The sequence below is a fragment of the Nymphaea colorata genome, chromosome 13, assembly GCF_008831285.2.
Source record: "Nymphaea colorata isolate Beijing-Zhang1983 chromosome 13, ASM883128v2, whole genome shotgun sequence".
NCBI lineage: Eukaryota > Viridiplantae > Streptophyta > Magnoliopsida > Nymphaeales > Nymphaeaceae > Nymphaea > Nymphaea colorata.
The window spans coordinates 12,552,887-12,575,672 of record NC_045150.1 but is presented as its reverse complement, the minus strand read 5'-3'; the positions used below and the strand labels follow the sequence as shown (position 1 = coordinate 12,575,672).

At 38.0% G+C, this 22,786-nt stretch overlaps 1 protein-coding gene across 1 annotated transcript; it reads left to right on the top strand.

Annotated features, from left to right (window-relative positions):
- The first annotated feature begins 13,330 nt into the window (after positions 1-13,330).
- LOC116266804 (uncharacterized) lies at positions 13,331-21,452 on the top strand. The gene is made up of 11 exons (XM_031648191.2): positions 13,331-13,679; positions 14,382-14,503; positions 16,362-16,806; positions 16,893-17,008; positions 17,642-18,440; positions 18,546-18,995; positions 19,109-19,297; positions 19,392-19,616; positions 19,727-20,057; positions 20,147-20,324; positions 20,782-21,452. Exons 1-11 carry the CDS (start codon positions 13,473-13,475, stop codon positions 21,248-21,250), a joined length of 3,531 nt encoding a protein of 1,176 aa, XP_031504051.1. The 5' UTR covers positions 13,331-13,472; the 3' UTR covers positions 21,251-21,452.
- Positions 21,453-22,786: the final 1,334 nt, after the last annotated feature.

Sequence of the window (22,786 nt, the reverse complement as noted above, 5' to 3'; positions counted from 1 at the left end):
GATAGTGAGAAGAAGGAAAACAATTAAAAATCAATGCCAACAGAAAATGAAACCATGCCACAATATTTGCTAGAAAAATAGGACGGGATCTGCTTACAAACATTAGGGTCTCATAAGATCTCAGCAATACAATACAGTTCAATGCATATGGCATGGAAAATTTTGAAAGGATTCTTCCTCGGCAAGTATAATCACAAGAAATATGTGCAAAACGAGGTGCGTATCTTTGAAGACTACAATCTTTTGGAAAAGAGAGAGAGAGAGAGAGGGAGGGTGACTTTCCTGGCATCAGCAGTTTCCAGTATAGACGAGAGTGAGGATTCAACGCAAAGAAACAAAATCGCAACTAGTAATAAAAAATTTTAAAATAAAATCTGTGCCTTTGGCGCATGTCTCACATGAGGTGTGCCTCTTTTGAAGCGCAGACTTCATGCACGGGCGCTTCACAGTCATGCCTTGAGGCGTCATCAGTCAAAAATGCTTTGAGAAGTAGGTTTCCAGGCGTCAAATGTATGCCAATATCCTTCCCAAAGGTACAATTGACTCAAAGTTTGCTGAACCTTTCATGGATCCGATTCGAATTACATATACTTTTAACTATATCTATTTTCCAAATCTTCACAAACAAAGTCATATTTGAATCTGAATATGAAATATGATTTTATAATCTGAATCAAATTTTTACATTCACATCCAAATCTGAATTTTGAATCGAGGTGTTGGATACAAGATATTTGTTTAAAATTAAATTTGATACTAGCCTAGATCCAATGTAGTTGCATTTCTTAAATCTGAATCCGATCCAGTTTCTTAATTGAATATTTTTTTTTTCATATCTGATTTTTTTTTCTTGGAACAATTCAATTGGACATCCCATTCAAATTGGATATATTGACATCTACCAATTACAGCTGTGTAGTAATTCTCAACCCTTGGGTGCTCCTTGATCGGCCAAATTTCCCCTATATTTGGTTATTATGAAATGGGTATCTGCATAAACTAATCAGTTCAGCTGGAACATGGGGCGTAATGGAGGAGTTGAGAGGACTCCACCTCTCCCCGCTCCATTTTCCTCCCAAAACTGTTTCAAAACTTGAGTGGGAGACAATATACCTTGTCAAGTACAGTGTTGCATGCTTCTTGGTCTAAAGGATTTGAGGCCACGTGAATTAAACTGACAATTGAACTTTCACTGACTGGCTAGTCCAGTTATGCTACTCCCCATAAAGCTAAACTGGAACATAGGAACTGGCTCTCGCGAGCCCTCACATAGATTTGGTGCTTAGTATCCTGACAAGGCTTTCATTTCCTTCCCAATCCCTTCAATTAATTATGGAGGGATTGAATTTACATTAGAGCATCTTTTTCATTCTCTTTATTTTCATAGTCGGGTCTAAGTTTGGTTAAGAGCCCAGATCGGAACCTTGATATGTTTGTGTCGAATTCCAGGGCGGAGTCAGAAATTTTTCATGAAGCAAGTCAATTAAAGTTTTTAAGTTTTAACTAAGGCCGAAATATTATTTTTTTAAACTTTTTATATAGAACAACTGAAAATTTTTAAAAATTATATGTAAATTGTTATCATTATTTTTTTAGGTGAGGCCAGGGCCCAATTAAGTCAGATTTGATAAAGAGTACTAGATCCAACATGAAACACCATTTCACATAAACCCAAAGTCTACGCCATCATAAAACGCTTTTCAACGAATCAAGTCATCTTCTCTGTTTCAAACATCCTTTTCGTATTGCTTTTCACATCCTTTTCCTTTGCTGGTAAACGTTAGTTGGATGAGGTTGTTAACTTAAAAAGAAGGTCAATGCTTCAACAGAAGCATTGTGCTTCTTCTCTTTCTGCAAAAGTAAAATCCTGATCACTTCATTCAAATTGGATCCGGTACTCATCTCATCTGGATCAAAATACAAGTAGGATACATGTGAAGTGCAGGTTCGTTGCCATTTTACCCAGATCCAATATGGTATTTGATACCGGGAAAAGAGTACCCCGAATAGACCAAAACCCCTCCCCCTTTTCTCTTGCAACCTGGGGTTCGGAGCTACTGTAGGATGGGTGTCGCACATCTACCATTTGCAATCCAAAGTAATAATGCCCATATGAATCAACCCATTGATTGGACTTTCACCTATATGCCAGCCGACCAGCTATGCTATGTTCCTTAAAGCACATTTGATGCCTTGGAAATATAGAAAGAGAAAGAAGTTTGTAGAAATTTATTTCTGAAATTGGTAAATCGGAAACAAAATCCAGATTTCCAAAACCTCTCTTTGTGTTTGTTGTACTTGGGTTTATATTCCATAACATAAATTTCCCAGTTTGATGAGAATGAAATAAGAAAAAACAAAATAGTTGGATTAAGCATTGCTTGAAAATCCAACGGTAACTTTTTTTCATCCGAAATCTTTTTCTACCCCTTGAGATGGAAAGAAGTTTCCGAAAAAAACTTTCTGAAAACCAACCCAACGTTCACTTTTTTCATTCCAAGTTTGAGTTTGATGGGTAAGAAAAATTTTCAAAAATTTGAATTTTATTTTTATAACTATGCTTTTTATAGGATTCACATTCAATTACAATCAATCATGTTTTTTTTTTTCAGATCTGGATTTAACAGTGGTATAGCAAGTTTGGATTCAAATATGATAAGATCCAGTCTGAAACTCACTCATTTGCTCCAGCAGCACACACGTGCCTAAACATATCGTGTGAATCAAGATCCAACTAACCCTATAAGATTCAAAAGGAGGAAACCCTTTGCCATGTCATGTGAGGAGGTGCCGTGTCTGGAATGAAGTGCTAAAGGCGTCCCTAATTCTGATGTTAATGTAACGTAATGTGCTGAATTGTTTTTCTAAATCAACTTATCAAGTGGCTGAGGCATCTCAATGTCAAATGACGCAATTGCAATTGATTATTCTATACTCTCTTTCTCTCTCTCTCCCTCTCTCTCTCTCTCTCTCTATATATATATATATATATATATATATATATATATATATATATATATATATAGAAAGAGAGAGAGAGAAACCTGATTGTGAGAGGCGGGGACATCTAAACTGCAACAAAAATTAATCTCTCTTTCTCTCTCTCAATATATATATATATATAGCACAAAATATTTTATTAATTCCAAATATATATATATTAAAAGCTGTCATTTTCCTTTGTCCCTCGTCTTCCACATAACTGCTTTCTTTATAGATAAGATGATAAAGTGTGGGAGTTGAATATGCATAAAAAATGGAGAAAAGGACAGAAAAGTATGGAATCTTTATCATTTGCCTAACAATGTGGCTAATGTTCACAACATAAAAGCACATTATTATTGCAAATTCCAATAGAGATAAGAAAGTTGTATCAACACTTGTCTTAGGTAGGCACATGACATGATTAAGATGAGATGTACTTTAAGACGATTTTATTATAGAAAAATAAATTGACAAATAATTAAATGCTTGTGACCTACGGCACCAAAACCTTTCAGATTGTCAACAAATCATATTTTAAACAACATATATGCATCTTTTTTATATTCAATTTGTGGGATGTTCACATGGTGGGCCGGATTTGAATGCAAATGAAGAAAAATCTATAGCATTATCTAAATCCAGACTTTTAAACCCACAATCAAATTCAATTTGAACTTCAATTTTAAATTCATCTCAGCGTATAAATTCACATAAGTATGTTGAAGGACCAACTTTAAATGTATGAGTATCGGATACAGAAATATATAACTGACCGTTTCTATAATTATATTTGACCGGAATACTCAAAAGAGGCGGCGCAAACTCTTTCTTATCATTAGGGATGTGAAAGATGAATTCAGATCAAATATATCCTTAATCATATATGTCTTTTCGGATATTCACACATTCATATTCGAATATGAAAAGTCATATCCGAATCTGAATCCAAAATTTGATTTTACAATCTGAATCTGATTCGAATCTGATTTTTATATTTATATCCCAATCTGAATTTTGGATCGAAATTTGTCAAAGTTTCAAAATTTAATAGCGCTAGATACATGATATTTGTCTAAAAATGAATTCGATCCGAATTTGTATCCAAATCCGATCAAATATTTATGTATATTCGAATCCGATCGGATGCCATTTATTAAATCCGAATTTGATCAGTTTTCTTAATCAAATATTATTTTTTTCTATATCTGAATTTTTCGGATCAAATCAATCCGAAATCAGATATCCTATTACATATTAACATCCCTACCTACCATCCCTTGCCCTCGGGTCCACCATTGAAAGCCGCAATAACAAAGCTCATGGGCATTTCGGTCAAATCATATTTTAGTGGCAGTACCGTAAAACTTTCCTTTCTTCAGGGGCCCCTTAAAGTTCTTGAGTTGCTTTCGTTTTCTTTAATTTCGATTAAATTTATACGAAGCCAAAGAAGGCACGCACCAATTTTTTATTTTAAATAATTTTCATCTTAAATTTTATTTAAAACACTTGGAAATGAAGAAGGCGCCCAAGGAGCTGTTTCTCATGAAGCAAAATCATATGCTAAAGTAATAAAAGATGTTATATATTTTAATGTCCATTCAATTGCAGAAAAGCATTCAAAGCTGACCATGCAATGCAAGGTAACAAATCAACGGCGTCCATAAATTTATTCATTTTTATTTTTTACCATCTTCCTTTTTTTCTTTTAGAAATGTCAATGACTCGTATTTGGATCCCGATCGAATTATTTCAAAAATTCGGACACAAAAACATATAATATTCGATTGGAAAATGGGATTCTACCTTGGGCTTAGCTTCAAATAAGTATCATTTCATGCAATTTGAAAGTTGGTTAATAACATTTGTTCGGATTTGGTTGTGTAAAAGTCCGAACATATTTAAATTCAGATATAACTAAAATTTTCTTCATTTCCTTTGGAATTTGAATATAAATGAGATTTGATAAACAACGCATGTCATTCTAAGATATTAGATGATAAAAATGTCCTATCACATTTTTCGCAACGAACGGTTCTGATTAACTGGTTAGTTGACTTAAAAAAGAAAGCTAAAATCACATTTTGAATCCTCCTTCCCTCTTTTTCATGTCTAGGCTGCTTCGAAACTTGAGTGGCTCATTAAGGCAATTAGGACCAAATTCACATTTGCAAATTTGTCAATTCACGATCACAGGTCGATTATCGGTCGGGGAGGGCGCGGCCCCAACGAGGAAAAAAAAAAGACTCTTCATTTGTCGGGGCCGTCGATCTATCGGTTTCCGAAAGGACTAGTCCGCCGATGTGTGGTTGACACTTGTTCATCCACAGGCGCTGCTGCGGTCCCCTGCAAGTTGTGGTTTTCAGATGGGTTGGAGGATTGGAGCCATAAGTTGGAAGGAGAAGCACCCATAAGGGATAAAGACATGATGATTGTTCTCTCCCTTTCTTGGTATGTTTGGTGACAAATCATAAATATTGAACAACTTCCATTTGGCTTATATGGTGCCTCTACATGTCCATACATCTGTGTGGTGTAAAATTCTTGATAAAAAAAATGCATTGGTTAAGTAATATTTTATTGATGGTGCCGCCCTAGGCTAGCGAGTTCACCTAACGACTCGATTACGAAGGAGGTCAAGAGTTCAACACTCAAGGTTCGCTTCACTTCCACAAAAGCAGAAAGTAAAATCTTAGGTGGGAGTTCGACATTAGGTGAGCGGAAACCACCTAAAGGACGAACAAGGATTTTCTCTCTTCCTTCTATTCCTAAAATCTAGGACTGCTCTGGAATGCAGAGCAAGAAATTTTTTATGAAGAGGGTCGAATTAAAGTTTTTAAATGTTGGCATGGGCCGAAATATCATTTTTCGAAATTTTTATATAGGACAAGTGAAATTTTGTAAAATTACTTGTAATTTAACCAAAAAAAAAAATGAAGTGGGGCCAAGGCAAGTGTGGGCCCTTCCTTGGCTCGGGCCCCTGTATATACATACCACCAGCCAAGTGCGGGCCCCTTAAATCCTAGGGAATCTCAAATCTGTGATAGCTGAAATCTACAGTTGTATCAAAAGGTGGATTTCAGCTTCTATCCCTAAGTGAATTTCATATCCACACTTTAATGTAAAAAGTGTGGATTTGGGGCTTGGATTTGAAAATCGCTGATTTCAAATCTGCAGCGATCTGAGATCACCATGGATATGAAATCCACGGTAATCAAACACAACCTTAAAAAAAATGTAAAACACAACGCTCAACTGTTTAAGGGTCAAACCATTTGCGGCGAAGGGGGAGGCGACAACCTCTTGGTTTTCTTTTTTTACCATGTCACTAGAGTCACATTAGAGTAGGGCTATACACAAGCCAAGCTGAGTTCGAGCTCAGTTAGCTCCACTCAACTCGACTCATATATTGATTGGCTCCAGATCGATTCGAGCTGCACAAAGTCAGCTTGAGCTCGACTTGATAGGCTGAGTCCTGGCTTCAGCTCTACTCGTTTAAGCACGTTTACCAACTCTCCATGCGAATTGTTCTCTTTCCTTGGTTTTAAACTTGAAAATTACCAAAAAAAAAAAAAACAAGATTAAACAAGTTTACTCAAGTTAATTCATTCGGGTAATTCGAACTTGACACATTTATAAGCTCAAGTTTTTAATTAAGTTCAAGCTCGACTCTTTGGCAAATGAACCGACCTTAACCGAGTGAATTTAAGTCAACCTCGAGTCTTGTACAGCCCTACATTAGCGACGTTTTGGTGTAGTAATAGTTGGGGTGCTTTAGCAACGACATACATATGCACACACCTAAAGAAAGAGAGAGAAGAGGGGAAGGAAGGACAATACCAAGTCCTTTAAACTACATCAAGTGCCTCTTAATGGAATACAAACATCTCTCAATGTCATCAAGCGTCTCTTGGGAGTCGAACATGAGATGTGAGCATTACACGCCACTTGGCCCTACCCATTGCCGAGAGTTAGTTGAAATTAAAACCCTTCATTTTGAGTTTTTCAAAAGGTTTCCAGCAATGCATGAAGTGCTAAGACGATAAAATCGTCTTTTCTCATCGAGTTTTAGCTTATGCACGCAAGCCGTCTTAGTGGAAAGAACATATATATATATATATATATATATATATATATAGTTTTAAGTTTCTAGCTTAGTTTAAAACATTTTAAAAGTATTTCTAATTTTTGGATATTTCTATTCTAGCGTAATTTAAAACATTTTGAAAGTATTTCTAATTTTTGGGTATTTTGGAAGAGATCCACCATTCGGCAGAAAAGCAAAGTTCCCACCCAACTCTTTGTTTCCTAGGGTATAGAAAAATATCTAACTATGCATATTATTTGATAATCAATGTCCCGATAAGGATATTTACATTTTATCAATTATGCAACCTATAACGGCTACATTTTTTTTTTAATTAAACGTGGTTACTTTGTCGTGATAAACTAAACAAAGCCTAAACATATTTCTTTTCCATACATCAAAAAGTTTATTATTGTTTTTTTTTGTTCACCTCACTACTCCGCACGTTATTTTTTCAAATTTTAATAAATTTCATGGAAGATGACTGTTGCCCCCATCAAATGGATCATATGTCTGTTTTTTAGGGTTTTTGTAAGGTTATCCCTGAAAGCCGAAGAACCGATTAGCAACTATACTTTTAATCATCACACCTGGATATAATAATATTTGATACTGTGTTGAAGAATCTAGGTACTATGACTGGACTGCAGTGTTATTAAAATTGGTCTGTCAATCAAATTGGCGAGGTTTTCTATTGGTGAGTCAGCAATTCATTGATTTATTAGGCCAAAAATATATTTAAAAATAAAATAATTAAATATATTTGAAACTATCAAGAAAATAAGATATATTAAACAGTAATTAAAAATAGCACAGTTTGCCTCCTTATTCAATTGGACCAACTCTTATAAAACTAGAAAAGTGGACTAAGGCTATATGATAATAATAACGACTACCTCTCCCAAAACAAAACAAAACAAAAAAGGGACAAAAAAACAAAGACAAAGAAAGGACCTAACTTTTCTTGTCTTTGAGCACAAAATTCAATTTCCATACAACCAATATAGCTATTCTTCTCTGGACAAGAGTTTAACGGTTGAGTAAGTGCCACGAGACCATGACTCGGCCGCACCGTTTCCCTTGCCTTCGAGGTCTAGGGCTGCATGGATGCCTCAAAGTAGAGATATCACAATCTCAATTTGGCGTCACGCTCTACCCAATAAGGCCCAGCACCTATAGGTATCAAATTGGCAACATTATCATTTCAACCTCACTAGCTTCACCAGCTATGCTATTCTTCTTCAGTATTGTAGATTAGAACTCAAGGACAAAAAAATAAAAGGGAGAATTTTGCCATTGGTAAATATCTCACATGCTTGGAAAAAATGTTCTTTCCCTGTTTGAGATATATTTCTTTCACAAAAGTAAATCCAAATCATCCTAAAGACATACAGGTAGGGGTAAACAACGAGCCGAGCTACTCGAGCTCGACTCGTAAACGAGTTCGAGCCAAGTCATTTGCTTAATGAGTCGAGCTCTAATTCATGAGTCGACTCGTTCAAATGATCGAGTTGAGTTCGAGCTCAACACATAACTGCCGAGTCGAGCTCGAGCCTCAATCGATTTGTCGAGCCTTAATCAAGTCGATATATTCAAACGAGTTTACGAGTTTGTTGAACCTTAATCGAGTCGTGCTTGAGCTCAACACGTAACATGAATATCAATTTGATTCAAACAAGTTTGTCGAGTCTTAATCGAGTCGAGCTCGAGCTCAACACGTAACTACCGAGTCGAGTTCAAGCTGCTTCCATCGAACTATTCTCGAGCTCGAGGTTTCATTAATCGAGCCGAGCTCGAGCTGACTGAACTTGGGCTCGACTCGGCTCGTGTTCACCCCTACATACAGACGGGTACGCTTTCGAGTTATATATCACATTGACAAAATATTAGCAAAATGCAATGCGTTTGATAGTCTCAGATCTAAGATTGGAGGTGACTTGAGAGTATTGTGAATCTTAGATCCATGCAATTTAAGTCAGACCCTCCAACCCTCCACACAACAAAAACAAAGCACCAAATAGGACTTCAAATTTGAGGTCACAGAGCAATAAAATCCTATATATATTTGCATGTTCATATATGAGATTCAAGGCTATCAAACATATGGTTGTAAGGTTGAGCTAATGTGTCAGTTGGTGATTGGGGACTTTTTCCTTGGAAAAGCATGAATCACACACATTGTTCATGCCCCAAAAATGAGAAGAAAATTCAGAATCAAATTCCTTGTTGTTGGGGATATCAAGTACATTATGGACCCCAATCTAATAGTCTCTCACTCTTTCTTTCTCTCTCTAAAAGCTTTATTTCAAAATCAATGGGTCCCATTAAAAAAAATACAAAAACCGATAAGTCTAAGTCTAGATGAAATTGGTTTGGACCTACAAACCCAACTAAGAATATTCCACATTTTTTTAATGTTTACTTAAGAAAAACTTCCTTCGGTGTAAAAAAAACCCCAAATTCATACCTTTGTACCGCAAAGGTTCTAACGTGCTTTGGGACTTGCTAGACCTATCTATGTATATCTTTCAACTTATGTGTCGTGTTTACTACCATTTAGAGCAAGAAATATGACATGGAACGTGACACCGATTGTGGGATTCGAACCTCTAATCCCTTGAGTGTGAGCCACATTGCCACTCAAATGCGCTACGCCATTAAGTCAAGAATGACCCTTTTGCTACTTTTTTCATTTCAAGGCAAAAAGTTCAATAATGGGCAAGCCTAATAAGTGTAGGGCCAGAAGAAAAAGAGTGAAAGCCAACTGCTCATTGCAGCCCATGATGCTGGCGTTGTCCCTATGAAAAGATTTTTTTGGATTTGAATGCTTGAATTTGGCTCCAAATGGATTTGGATATGAACCTTCTAAACCAAAATAGATTTAAATATCCAGGTTCAAAAGACGAAAGTGTCATTGAACTTGAAAAAAAGAAATATATATGTGTGAAAATTAGTTTATTAGTCTAAAAATAAGACATAAGACTGATTTTTCAAGTTTTTCCTTTTCAAAGTTATCGAATTTTGGGTTATGTCACCTGAGTTCATGGTGCGGGTGCCAAAACGGCACATCCCAAAAAAAATTAAATGCAGCGGTATGGCAAGGGTATTTTGTTATTATAATTATTTTTAATTTATTATATATATATATAAGCATGTATGTATTATTATTACAATTTAGTTATTAATGTATATAACATACTTGAATAATTGTATTATAGAAAAATATCTGAACAACTATATTATATAAGTAATTTAGTAATATGACATTCTAACTGGGCTCGGGTGTGAGTCAGAGCCGCACCCATGTCTGGTGCGCACCCGACTCGATGCGACTCTGGTGTGACAGTAAAATAGAAGAGTCTGGGTAACTTAGATTTTGGGTAGAAAGGATAGTCGTGAGAAAAGAAAAACAAAAGAAAAGGAAGAAAAGAATAAGAAAGAGGTAATAAGTTGGGCCAATGGGTAATTGCTAAAAATTGAGTTATTGGATTTATGATCAAAGCAATTAAAAAGCACACATGGAAAATGGTAGTCCCCCCATCAATAACTTGGTTGGTTTAGACATTAGAGTTTTAAATTAAAACTTAGGTTTGAGGAAACTCATTCAAAATATATATTGGCTATATCTTTTCTAATATTAATATAGTTTTTTTTTTCTAAATTGAATGATGTCTTGTGTGCGCCCCTTTTTTTCTCTCTCTCACTCACCAATTAATAGGTAGGGCAACCGGTCGGGTTGGGTGGGGAGATGTGGGTGTTGACGGTAGGCACCGGGCCTAACCGCAGACGGGCATGGGGCCCAATTGATAATTTTTTGTTTATATTTATTTTATTAATTTACATATATAATTATAATAATTTATTATATTTATATATTATTTTATTAATTTAATCAGGCCAAACTCAAACACAATTTTAAATAGTCGAATTAAACCCAAATTCAAACTCAAGTTTTGGGTGTCGAGCCCGGACAGGCCCCATGCCCATTCTAAATAATAGCAGGTTTCCTTAAATATATATTTAAAAAATATATATATATTTTGTTTTTTGTTCTTAATTCTTAGAAAATTCGAGTTTAGGAAGCGGTGCTCAAATTCAATCTTGAGCTTGGCTTGGCTTCAGGAAGATGTTGGGTTGGGACCGAACAACAAGGCTGTATCTGAATCCATTAACACGAGACATTTCAATCCGCTACTTTTTTATTGTCGTGGAATAAAAAGTCTCTTGTAGGCGGCAGGGGACATAAGTTGCACCCATAACAAGAATATAACATCTTCTTTCTTATTGTCGGGCATTTGTGAATCACTGTGATTTTATAATTATTATTTTCATTCTTAAAAAAATGGGGATTATATTTATCAAAAAATTACAGGCACATTCCAGAATCAAGTTCTGAAATTATGATCCAATCCTAGGAGTTGGAATTGTGAATCCAGTATTTTGGAAGTTTTTAGTCCACAAGTTTTAAAATTTTATTTTTATTTTTGATCAAACACAAACTGAAATTTTTGATGCCAATTTCAGTTTGAGGTGGAGTTTTAAATTTGGAATTATCATATTACATACAAAACAATGAACGTTTAGAATCCATATTATACCAACGTAGATCCGCCTTCTGAACTTATATTTGAATTTTCTTTTACATTTATGAAAAAGACTTTGAATTTTTAAAAGTATTCTTAATTTTTTTAAAAGGGAAATTGCATGATCAAATAAATAATTGGATTCGTACGTGATCCCATCTTGTTGGTGGAATTATGAAATCTAAATTTTGTCATCTCAGTTTTTAATCCATGGATTGGAGAATTTTAATTTTCTTTTCAGCAAACAAGGAATTAAAATTTCAAGCTATCAAATATAAAAACATAAAAATTTTCATTCCAATTCCAATTTAAAGCAGAATTCTTAGAATTCTAAAATTTTGGTACCAACCATCAAACATCTGACTCATTCACACGTACAAATCACGAATGTTTGGATTTTCACGTTATATTCATCTAGAGATCTTTTATTATTGTAAAAAAATAATTGGAATTTGTATGATTTTTTTTTTTTTTACATTTTTTTTTCTGAAAGTGCATTAAAATTCGACACTTATGTGCATGTATGCAACTACGCCGTCAAAATCTCGAATTTTCGGTCGAACCAATATTTGGTGACGTACAACCAATTTTTGGTGACGTACACATGGGTGTAACAGTTTCAACGAAGATGGCTTTAGAAAAAGAAAAAACAAAGAGTAGAAGAATAAATAAGAAGAGAGAGAGAGAGAGAGTTAAAAAACCACATCAATTTTAATATGAAACTGGTTATGTTTTTCATATATATTAACAACCTCTGATTATTCTTAATAACAATATTAATTCAATTTTGAGTTTCAAAAACGTAAGGTTGCATCATAGGGCCACATCAATTAATAACAATTTTTTTTTTTCAATTTTGATTTTCAAAAAGTAAGTGTTGACCACATATTTTGTTTGATTCTTCTTATTTAGACTTGAACACGAGCCAAGTTGAGGCTCGACTTCATGATACACTTGAGCTCGAATCAAGAGACTCATTTTCTTTTAAATTTTAAATGTTAAACTGCGGCTCAACTCATGGAGCTCATTAACATGGTGAACAAACTCAGTCTTTATTTTAAAAACAAACCGCACTGAACTCGATTCAACTGAATCAACCAATTGAAACTCGACTCAAGCTAACTCAGGCTCGAGTTAAACTTGAATATGTCTAACTCGAGTTTGCTGAACTCGGCTCGGCTCGGCTCGACTCGATCTTCAACCCAAAGAACTGGGTGGCGAACAACTCGTAAGTGGCAAAATCCGTAATTTAGTCTTCCATTACGGGCGGTTAATCAGTCCGATTGAAGTGGCAGAACCGTAATTTACGCGGGAGGCTGGCAAAGGGTGTTTGTGGGGCCCGCATAACGGAAAACCTTCCCCCATCTTTTCCACGCGACTTTCTTCTTTTCTCAAGTGCCTTGAATGCTCGGATGACGTGGCAGCAGCCCTACTGACGTGTCAGCAACAGGAGCACGATGACGTGGCGATTAGGAAGTCGTCAGAACATCGCCACGTCGCCGATGTAACGGAGACGGAGAAAGGACGCGTCGTCTCCTCCAACCCCCGAAACAAGAGTGAAAGTAGCCGTTTGGTTGCCGTTGGCGTTAAAGAGGGAACGTTTCGTCTGCCCTTCACTTTCTCTCTCTCCCCGCATCTTCCTCTCTCTCTCCCCATATTATATGAAACTTTTCGTATCAAAGTTCTCTCTCTCTCTCTCTCTCTCTCTCTCGCTAGTCTTTAAGCTGTCTATATAGACGGGTTCTCTTTACTTTGCAGACCTCTCTTTCTCTCTCTCTCCCCCTGTCTTGGTCTATCTCACACGCGCAGACAGATGATCGATGGCGTCAGGGGTGGAGTCGCCGGAGAAGGGGAGGCCAGCGGCCATCGCGTTCGACGTGGTGGCGTGCGACACTCCAGCATCGCCTCCTGTGGTGCCGGAAAGGGTGCGCCGCCGTCTAGCCGAGTCGCCTGAGAGCAAGGCCAAGTGGCCGACCAGCCTCGAGGAAATCCAGGCCAAGCTCAGGGAAGCCGACCTCCGACGCCAGGTTCGTCGTATTACTCGATCCCCACGATGGAATTCGTTGGGTTTGGGTCGATCTTGGGGTGCCTTCCTGTATAAGAAATTTTGGTTTCTTTTTTCTCGGGTGCTCTTTAGTTTGGTTAGAATTCACTTTCCTTTTCTCTATCGGCATGTGCACTTCGGTTGTTTCCCAAGAAATCTTTTCCGTGGCTGCTTATGAAATTTCTTTCTTTTGCTTCCGCTTCAGAGATTATGGTTTCATGGGTCTCCTTGGACTTGAAATTTTGTGGAGATCTTCGAAATTGATCTCTTCTCTTGATGCTCAAAACGTGTTTCTTCCTGCTAATGATTCCTTCATTTTTTCTTTCTTTCGTTTTTGGTTGGGAACCATCGAGCTCTTCAGTTTTCCAGTTATTGGGTTTTGCGTTTAATTTGTCTAGGAATCTCTAGAGTTCTTCCCATGTGCTCGAACCTGGTTTTCTTGTTTATCAAGGATGTGTTCTTAGTTTGGTTCGGAATTGCTGCTTGTCTCCTACGGAATTGGGTTGGATATGCGACGAAGGATGATGATCGAGACCGGTCTCCTCGATTGTTTTCGTTATTTCTGGGAGCTTATTCTTGTTATTCAATCCTTGAGATTTCTTCGGAGGAGTTTGATTATGTGAGGATGATGAACTGGAAGGGATAATGAATTTGCCTTATGTGAATTTGTTTCTTTGTTCGGCAGCAATTCCATGAGTGGTTGTCAAGTAAGGCCAAGCCGAAATCGAGGAGCCCGACGTGGGCTCCTCAGGATGAAGATCTTGCGCAGCGCCTCGAAGCAAAGCTTTATGCTGCTGAGCAGAAAAGGTATAGTGTTTCCTCTTTCTGCGTTTGTTTAGCAGTCGTTTACGTTTTTCCATCTTTTTTACTTCTCTTTTATTGCTTCCCCACTTGGACTTCTCCCTAGTATACGACGTTAAATCTTTACTGATCTTCGCCTTTTTTTGAGTAATGAAGTTTCAGGCGTTTCACGTATTTTTGAGTTTGAAGTTTGAACCGCGATATTACTTCAATGAGCTCGTTTCCGTTGCTTTATTTTCCATGATTAAATTGTTATTTTTTAGCCTTATTTTTTATGCATACACAGGCTTAACAATTACCACCGTTTGACTTTTGTGTGATCGCTTTCAGAAAAATATTTTATATATCTGAACAGATTAAATAGATAATCTTACTTATAAGCAATAGGGAGTATTATTTAAAGAGAGAAAAACAGAAAGCGCTTCAAGTCAACCTAGCTGTCCCGATGAAAATTGGCAACTGTGTGGTGCTGATGATATAATGATGCGTTCTTGCGTATGCCTTGTTCTAGACTTGTACTCCTCAGCAAGTGCGTGTGCATGTGGGATTTTTCCGGCTTGATATCTTTCCATTTATTGAACTTTGATTTTTAACATTGCTTTGAAGCAAGTCCTTTAATCTTTTATTACGATTGATATCTCATGTAATTTGTCATTAATCAACTATCTTCCTGGGGTGGATATAGTTTGCAGAAGAATAAGCATGGTGCAAAGCTGAAACAGATGACCTCACTTTAATGTTTCTAATGTAGCCTCTGGATAAAACAATTTTCACATAGAACTGATTGCCTTCCTTCGCCAGCATCCCTTCTATTTCCAGGTACACTCGGTATGGGTTGCTGTTCCTCTGAGAAAAAGTAGAGTGCTTGCTCACTAAAGTTTAGGGTGAGGGATTCACATGAAGGTGAAAAATTGGATCAATTCAATGTGGATATAGGAAGGAAGAGAAAGCTTGTAATTAAAGTGGCTTAGTCATCCTAATGCGATATGAAATATAGTGAACTGTCAATGTTCAATTTGGGAATTATTATGGTTGGAGGAATCTATCTTGATATTGAACAACATAGTTTTTGGTGGTTTTCTTGATATTCACAGGAAAAGTACAACGAATGTATCAAAGTTGACAATTACAAGATTAACCTTAGAGAAAAATACAGCAGATAATTTCTCCCGTCATGGCTAATCTCGTTACATATTCATGCATGCAACTATGCACTGTGTAAAAAGCTGGGATCTTCATTTGAGATGCTTTTGCAACTGAGTAGCACCAATTTAAAGCATTAATTTAGGAAAAGTTGAACCTGGTGAAGGCCAAAAATGGAAAAAGGGGGGGTGGTTGGTGGGGAGAGAACTTCACTTTTAGAAATTTGGGGTGGCTGATAAGCTCAAATTCTGTTCTACAATAAAATTGACAGCAAAGTGAAGAAATACTGATAGGAAACCACTTGATGATAGTGATAGGAACGAAGTTTAACTGACACATACAACGTGCCATGTCCATTTGAAAGGTATGCTTTTGATGCTCCCTTATTCAGAGCTGGGTACCTGTTCCACCATTTTCTTTTTGTTTTCTATGCCTATCCTTAATGCCAGGAGGCCACTTTTTATATTTGCCACCATGAGGAGTTGCTTCAGAAGCCCTGAATAAGCTCAAAAATTCTAATATGTGCATATAATGCAAAATCAAGGTTAAGATCATGAGAACATGTATGTTTCCAATCCTTATTTTGACCATTTAGCTTGTTACATTCTAATGCCGCTATGATCATTCTTTTTGGGATGAGGAGTTTTATTCAATATACCTTCTCGGTTCTACCAGTATTTTGGTCTATCGTATTTTTATTTTTAACTTTTTTTTTTAACAGGTTAGGCATTTTAGCTCGGGCTCAAATGCGCTTGGCAAGATTGGATGAGCTGCGCCAAGCTGCCAAGACTGGCGTACAGGTGCGATATGAAAGGGAACGTGAAGTGCTTGGCTCAAAAGTTGAATCTCGAGTGCAGCAAGCAGAGATGAACCGCATGCAACTTCTTGAGGCAGAGAAGCAAAGAAGAGCCGCTGCTCAGGAGAGAATGGCTCAGTCTCTGTTGCAGAGGATGCACAATCAAGACAGGTACAAAGAGCGGATTAATGCAGCAATATGTCAAAAACGTGCTGCTGCAGAGGAAAAGCGCTTGGAATTGCTAGAAGCAGAGAAAACCCGTGCACGGGCTACCTTTATGCAGGCAAGAAAGGTTGCAAAGTCTGTATGCTGTCGGCGTGAGATTGAAAGAAGAAAGCTGAAAGACAAGCTGGAAGATCGCCTTCAAAGAGTATGTGGAGCACATTGGTTGCTTTTTCCAACTTATTTTAGTCTCTTATGTTTTGATGATGTTAACATCGTACTTACAACTCACAGGCAAGGAGGCAAAGAGCAGAATACTTGAGGCATAGAGGCAGTCGCCAGAGTTCCACTCGTACTAATTGGCTTGACATGTATAAAAGTGGAGATTTTTTGTCTAGAAAATTAGCAAGGTATCATACTATTTAAACCTCTTATAAGTTATTTCTGCCTTGCAAAATGCAGAAATCAATAGGAAGTGTGGTTTTTTTTTTCACTAGAGAGTTGCACAAGCAAGGAAACTTTCATGTGAGCACACCGACAAACACATGCACAATCTGCTGAAACCAAAGTGTATATTTTTTTTTTGTGCCATTTGCATCAGCTTTTGGCGTGTGGCACCACCTATTGGGTTGCAAAGTAGGATGCAGTTTGTGACCACTTGAAAGTTATCAAGTTTTGCTAGTTGGGGGGTCCCACATCACAGTGCTTGTCTCCTGCCATAAGGATCAAATTTGTGTTGGTATGATATTTATGGTTAATTGACAACAAAATGAGTACCTGACAACTATAGAGAATAATTCACACAGGCTTAGTTTTTGTGTATTTACCTGTGGATGATGCACTTCTGTGTCTAACATTTGTTCCTTGTAAGATGAGGATCACGCAACACGAATTGGTTACAACTTCTTGCCATCTTGTGAGACCCATGCAAGTAACCTGAACTTCTATAGACTAGCTTAGTTGGAAACTTTCTTTCACATGCCATTTTGGTTCCTTTTCTATACAGGAAGTACTTGTTTCTGACAAGTTGGTAACATGTTTAGGTGCTGGAAGCAATTCTTAAGATCGAGGAGGACAACCTTTGCTTTGGCCAAAGCATATTTAGAACTTGAGATCAATAAGAAATCTGTTGGTTTGATGCCTTTTGAGCAGCTTGCAACCCGAATCGAGTCAACGCATACTCTTCAAACCCTTAAGGCTTTACTGGATCGCTTTGAGTGCCGCTTTATGCTCTCACAGTCTAGCCAATTAAAATCAAAAGATATTGATCATCTTCTGAAGCGTCTGACAAGTCCAAGCAGGAAAGGCCTTTCTAGCAGTGGTAGCAAAGCCAGGAGGGTGAAGAAAGCATCTGGGAAAGCTCCCAGTAGAGAGAAAGGCAGCTCAGAAGACAAGAAGATGTTTAGATATCCAGTTCGAGTTGTTCTCTGTGCTTATATGATATTAGGTCATCCAGAGGCAGTTTTCAGTGGGCATGGAGAGCGTGAAGTTGCATTAGCTGAAGCAGCAATGAAATTTGTTCGGGAATTTGAAATTCTGACAAAGATTATCATGGATGGTCCTAGAAGCATTTCAACATCTGCCAGGCAATCGTCTCCAAACAAAGATTCATCCTCGCTGAATCAGCATTCATTCAGGTCCCAGTTGGCAGCTTTTGATGAGGCATGGTGCTCTTACCTTTATAGATTTGTAGCCTGGAAGATAAAGGATGCCCGATCACTTGAGGATGATTTGGTTAGAGCAGCTTGCCAACTTGAGCTATCAATGATGCAGACATGCAAATTAACATCTGATGGGAAGATGCCTGAGCTTAGTCATGATATGAAAGCTGTCAGGAAGCAGGTAGGTTTCATTCATTATCCTTCAAATTTAGTCTAAATTCATGTTTGTTTGTTTGTTAACGATGCTGGTGATGGGTGACGGAGATTTGGTTTTGGTAACTTTTAGGTCTTAGAAGATCAGAGGCTTTTGCGTGAGAAGGTGCAGCATCTTAGTGGTGCATCAGGAATTGAGAGAATGGAGAGTGCTTTGTCAGATGTCCGCAACAGTTTCTTTGAAGCTAGAGAGAATGGCAATCCTTTGGTTTCCCCCCTTCTGCAAATCTCGTCTTCTCCTCCTGGTTCCTCTGGTATTCAGTTTCCACCATCTGATCCTAAAAAGTCAGATGAACCTGATCCGAACCATAGGCGTGTTGTCCGTGCTCTTTTCCAAGCATCGCAGGCCCCTCCTAGTGCTGAAGCTATATCCTCACATGAGGGCAGTAGTCAATTGGGCATTCAAAATCATGAGAAGATACCAAGTGAAAATGAAATACTTGTGAATGAAATCATCCATTCAGGGGGGCGGTCATTTATTGGTAACTTAAAAGATACAGAGGAAGCTCAAATCCCCTTACAGGTCAGTGTGAATGTGATTGCTATGGAGGAAGAATTGAAATGAACGTTGTGACTTGCTGTCGGTACCATGACAGACAGCACCATAACTAAATGTTTCTTTTTATCTTTTTGCAGAAACAAATTCAAGCCATGATGGAGAAAGCTTTCTGGGAGGATGTTCAGAACAACCTATCACAAGATGGGAGAAGTTATGGTCGCATAGTTGAATTAGTAAAGGAGGTTAGGGATGAACTTTGTGCCATTGCTCCGCATAGCTGGAGGGAAGAAATTGTGGAAGCCATAGATTTGGATGTTTTCTCCCAGGTTAATTTTCTGATACTAGCACTTTTCCTCCTCTTTCCGTTCATTTGTTTAACATAGCAGGGGCCATTGATATATTCTGTACTCTGCATCTTAGGTGCTTCGCTCAGGAACAAATGATTTGACGTATCTGGGAGCAATCCTTGAGTATGTGCTCAACTCTTTGAGGAAACTTGCTGCTCCAGCAAAAGAAGATGACATGAAAATAGCTCACAAGAATTTACTGAGTGAATTAACTGCAATTGCAAATGGAAGAAATTCAGACAGTTCCTTTTCCCTTGCAACCGTTAAGGGCCTGCGTTATGTTCTGGAACAGATAAAGGTAGTTTCAAAGTTTGAAGTAGGGTGCTTTCTGGGGTCCCCTATTTTGATGAAACTATGTAGGACTAATGTAATGTGTCTTTTCCATGTTTTCTCTCCTTGGAATTGCAGATGCTGAGACAGGAAATTAGTTTATCAAGAATACAATTGTTGGAACCAATAATCCGTGGCACAAATGGCCTCCAGTATCTGCAGAGGGCATTTGAGAATCGTTATGGGCCACCAGTAGATGCATTGAATTCCCTAAGGTTGACATCCAGGTGGCTTTCTTCAATCAGTGCTGGTGCTGAGCAAGAGTGGACAAGCCATATTTCATATTTATCTTCGTTTCAAATTGGCCATATTGGCCTACCACCAGCAACATCACTTCGCACTGGTGGCAGCAGCAACAGTTCTGCATCTAAAAGGAATATGCCCTTTGCCCAAGTGACAACTTCCACGGGTATACTCAATGCCTTGCTTTCATCTGGGGATCTGGTATAATTTTTGTTCTTTAGAATTACTGACGCGTGCTTCACCTGTCTGTACCAGGCGAGCTTGAATGTGCTGGAGAGAGAGTTGATGTCTCAATCAGGCTTGGATTGATTCAGCTAGTTAGTTCTTTTGAAGGAATCAACAAGGATACACTTCCGGAGACTCTTACACTCAATTGTGCAAGGCTTAGGACAATTCAAAGCAAGTTGCAGAAGATAATTGTCATCTGCACAAGGTCTCTCTATCCAAACCAATTTGGAAAACAAGCGATGACTTTTTACTTTTCAATGTCTTTCAATATTTCAATTATATATATGAATTTCTGGATAACATAGAATCAGCCAGTCAGGTTAGTAATTTATTTAGACAAGTATATAAGAAGTCATAAGAGGAGTAAGTTTCCTTCTGAACACTTAAGCAGCTTTAAGTGACCGTCCGACAAGCACAATGACAAACTAATGTTACACAGCTCCATTTTGCTGCATCTGCTTCTATCTCTTTGACGTTTGACTAGTTAAGGTGTCAGTGTAGACAAACTATGGCTGCAGATATGCAATATGTTGGTTCTTGTTGATTGCAAACATGCAGCAGTGACAATAATGTTAACAAAAATAAATAAATAAATTGATTAGCAAATTTTTCGTTGTATCAGCATCTTCAACTGCTTTTTCATGTCATTTGTTTATATGCAGTTTATTGGTTCTTCGGCAAGCTCTCCTCTGTGAAGATCCCATTCCTAGCGGCACATCCATAGAAACTGCAGTATCTGGTTCTTACGAGCGACTCTCTGACCTCTTGGAGCGGGAGGACGTTGGCATCTTGGAGATTGCGGAGTCTCTTGAAGCATCATGCTTCGAATATGCTGGCAGCGACAAGAAGTTATCAGTAAGGAAGGAGGTGGTGACTAATATGTTGGGGAAAAGCCTGCAAGCTGGGGATGCCGTCTTCGAAAAGATCATGGGGGCAGTTCACTCTGCAATGAGAGTGCTCGTGCTTTCTGGCAATGGTCCTAAGGGGAAAGCAGCAGCAGAGGCCGCACTTCGGCGCATCGGCGCACCCGTTCTTACTGATTCAGTAGCAGATGTAGCAGAGGCATTGACAATGGTAGCTGTGATTAGCAGATCGGTGCATGGGCCATGGTATGCATGCCTGGTTGACTAGAAAGATAGAATTGCACAGAAAGTATAGGTTTGTGTTGTACAGTGCTATACTTGTTGTAAATAAGATAGATAGTTGGTCACAGATGGGATGGAAGCGCAGAAAATGATGTGCGGCTGTGGTTTGTTGTGGATATCTGATTATTTGTAATGATATGGACAAGGCCACCGTCTTCTTAAATAAATCTCTATTTTCTATTTCTTCATTCTTCTGTTCCCTGTTGCTGTGCTTTCTATTTTTCGATAGTTACGTCGGAAAACCACGCCTGAAACTGATCTTCGATGGTCCATATCTCTGTTCTCTGGATTTAACTCGTGAATCGTGGCATGACAGTTGAGGTTTTTTTTTTTCTTGCAGGAAAGTTTTTGTATGCACCTTATGAATCATTACTTGAGGGCAAAAACCAGATCCAATAAAATGAAGAAAAATTACATATATACGCCTCCATCTGTCTGTTGAAATGCCCACAAGAGCATTCAGTCAACAACAACCCGTCAAGGGGCTGTACACGTACCATGTGTTATGTGTTCTTGCAGGTAGATAGATAGAGAGAGAGAGGAATTATTAAATCATTGATCTGAATAACAAAGTTCCAGCAACTAGATGTACATACGTATCTATAAAAATGCAGTGGTGGCTTCAGTACTCTAATGTCCATAACAGGCCTTCCAAAAGATCTTGTAACATCAGGGCGAGGTGCTGCGATACCTTAATCAGCATACCAGAAGACAATGTCGCTAAAATTGTCCAACATTTCCTGTTGCAAATTTGTACTGAGAGTTTTCAATAGAAAAAACATAAAAAATAGAGGTAAGAAACAGAAAAACAGATGACTTTTTGGGATCTTAAGTGGCTCAAAGAAGGAAAATCCACTAGAGTTCAAATTGGAAGGGGAAAAAGAACAATCTAGCTTAGCTTTTAGAGGTCGCCATTAGAACTTTCAATAAGAAAACAGGAAAAGAAAAGCTTACCATAAAAGTTGGTAATGGCATTCGAGATAGGTAGAGCTAAACGGTAGGGACACTCTGCCAACAACTTTACATGTCTTCCCCGAGCAACAGCTTCAATAATCTCTCTTTCTCGTCAATATTTCTTCAAAAAAGAAAATAACAAGGATCAAGCTTCAGCAAGCTCTTGAACCTTGAACTCAACTCTGACCAGTCTTAAAACATTCATTGGCTGAAAGCTAATATGCTGAAACTTGCATCTCTGTCCTAGAATTTTGTCTTCTATTTTTTCCTTTTTCACACCGAATTAGGTGCGGCATCCTATGCACGGCTCGAAAGAATGCAAAAACGTATAAAAGACGCTTCCCCCGAGCTACTCGGTTCCTCATTGCTTCCACAAGCTCTCCGAATCACAACGACCCTCTCTGAGCACTTCCCCTCACTTCAGCCCCAACTACAGCAAATTCTTCCTCCATCACCTCCTTCTCCTCAAATTCCTCCAATATTCGAGGAATAGGGTGCCTTCAAAAAACACTCATGCTCACCTTCCGAAATTCGGTAAACACAATCGTCTTGACTCCAATAAATGCCA

Excerpts from the sequence above, each read along its gene's own strand:
- LOC116266804 (XM_031648191.2), top strand. The coding sequence starts at position 13,473 with ATGGCGTCAGGGGTGGAGTCGCCGGAGAAGGGGAGGCCAGCGGCCATC. Across the intron at positions 18,996-19,108 it reads AAGCTCAAATCCCCTTACAG|AAACAAATTCAAGCCATGAT; the intron begins GTCAGTGTGAAT and ends ATCTTTTTGCAG. Across the intron at positions 19,617-19,726 it reads ATGTTCTGGAACAGATAAAG|ATGCTGAGACAGGAAATTAG; the intron begins GTAGTTTCAAAG and ends TTGGAATTGCAG.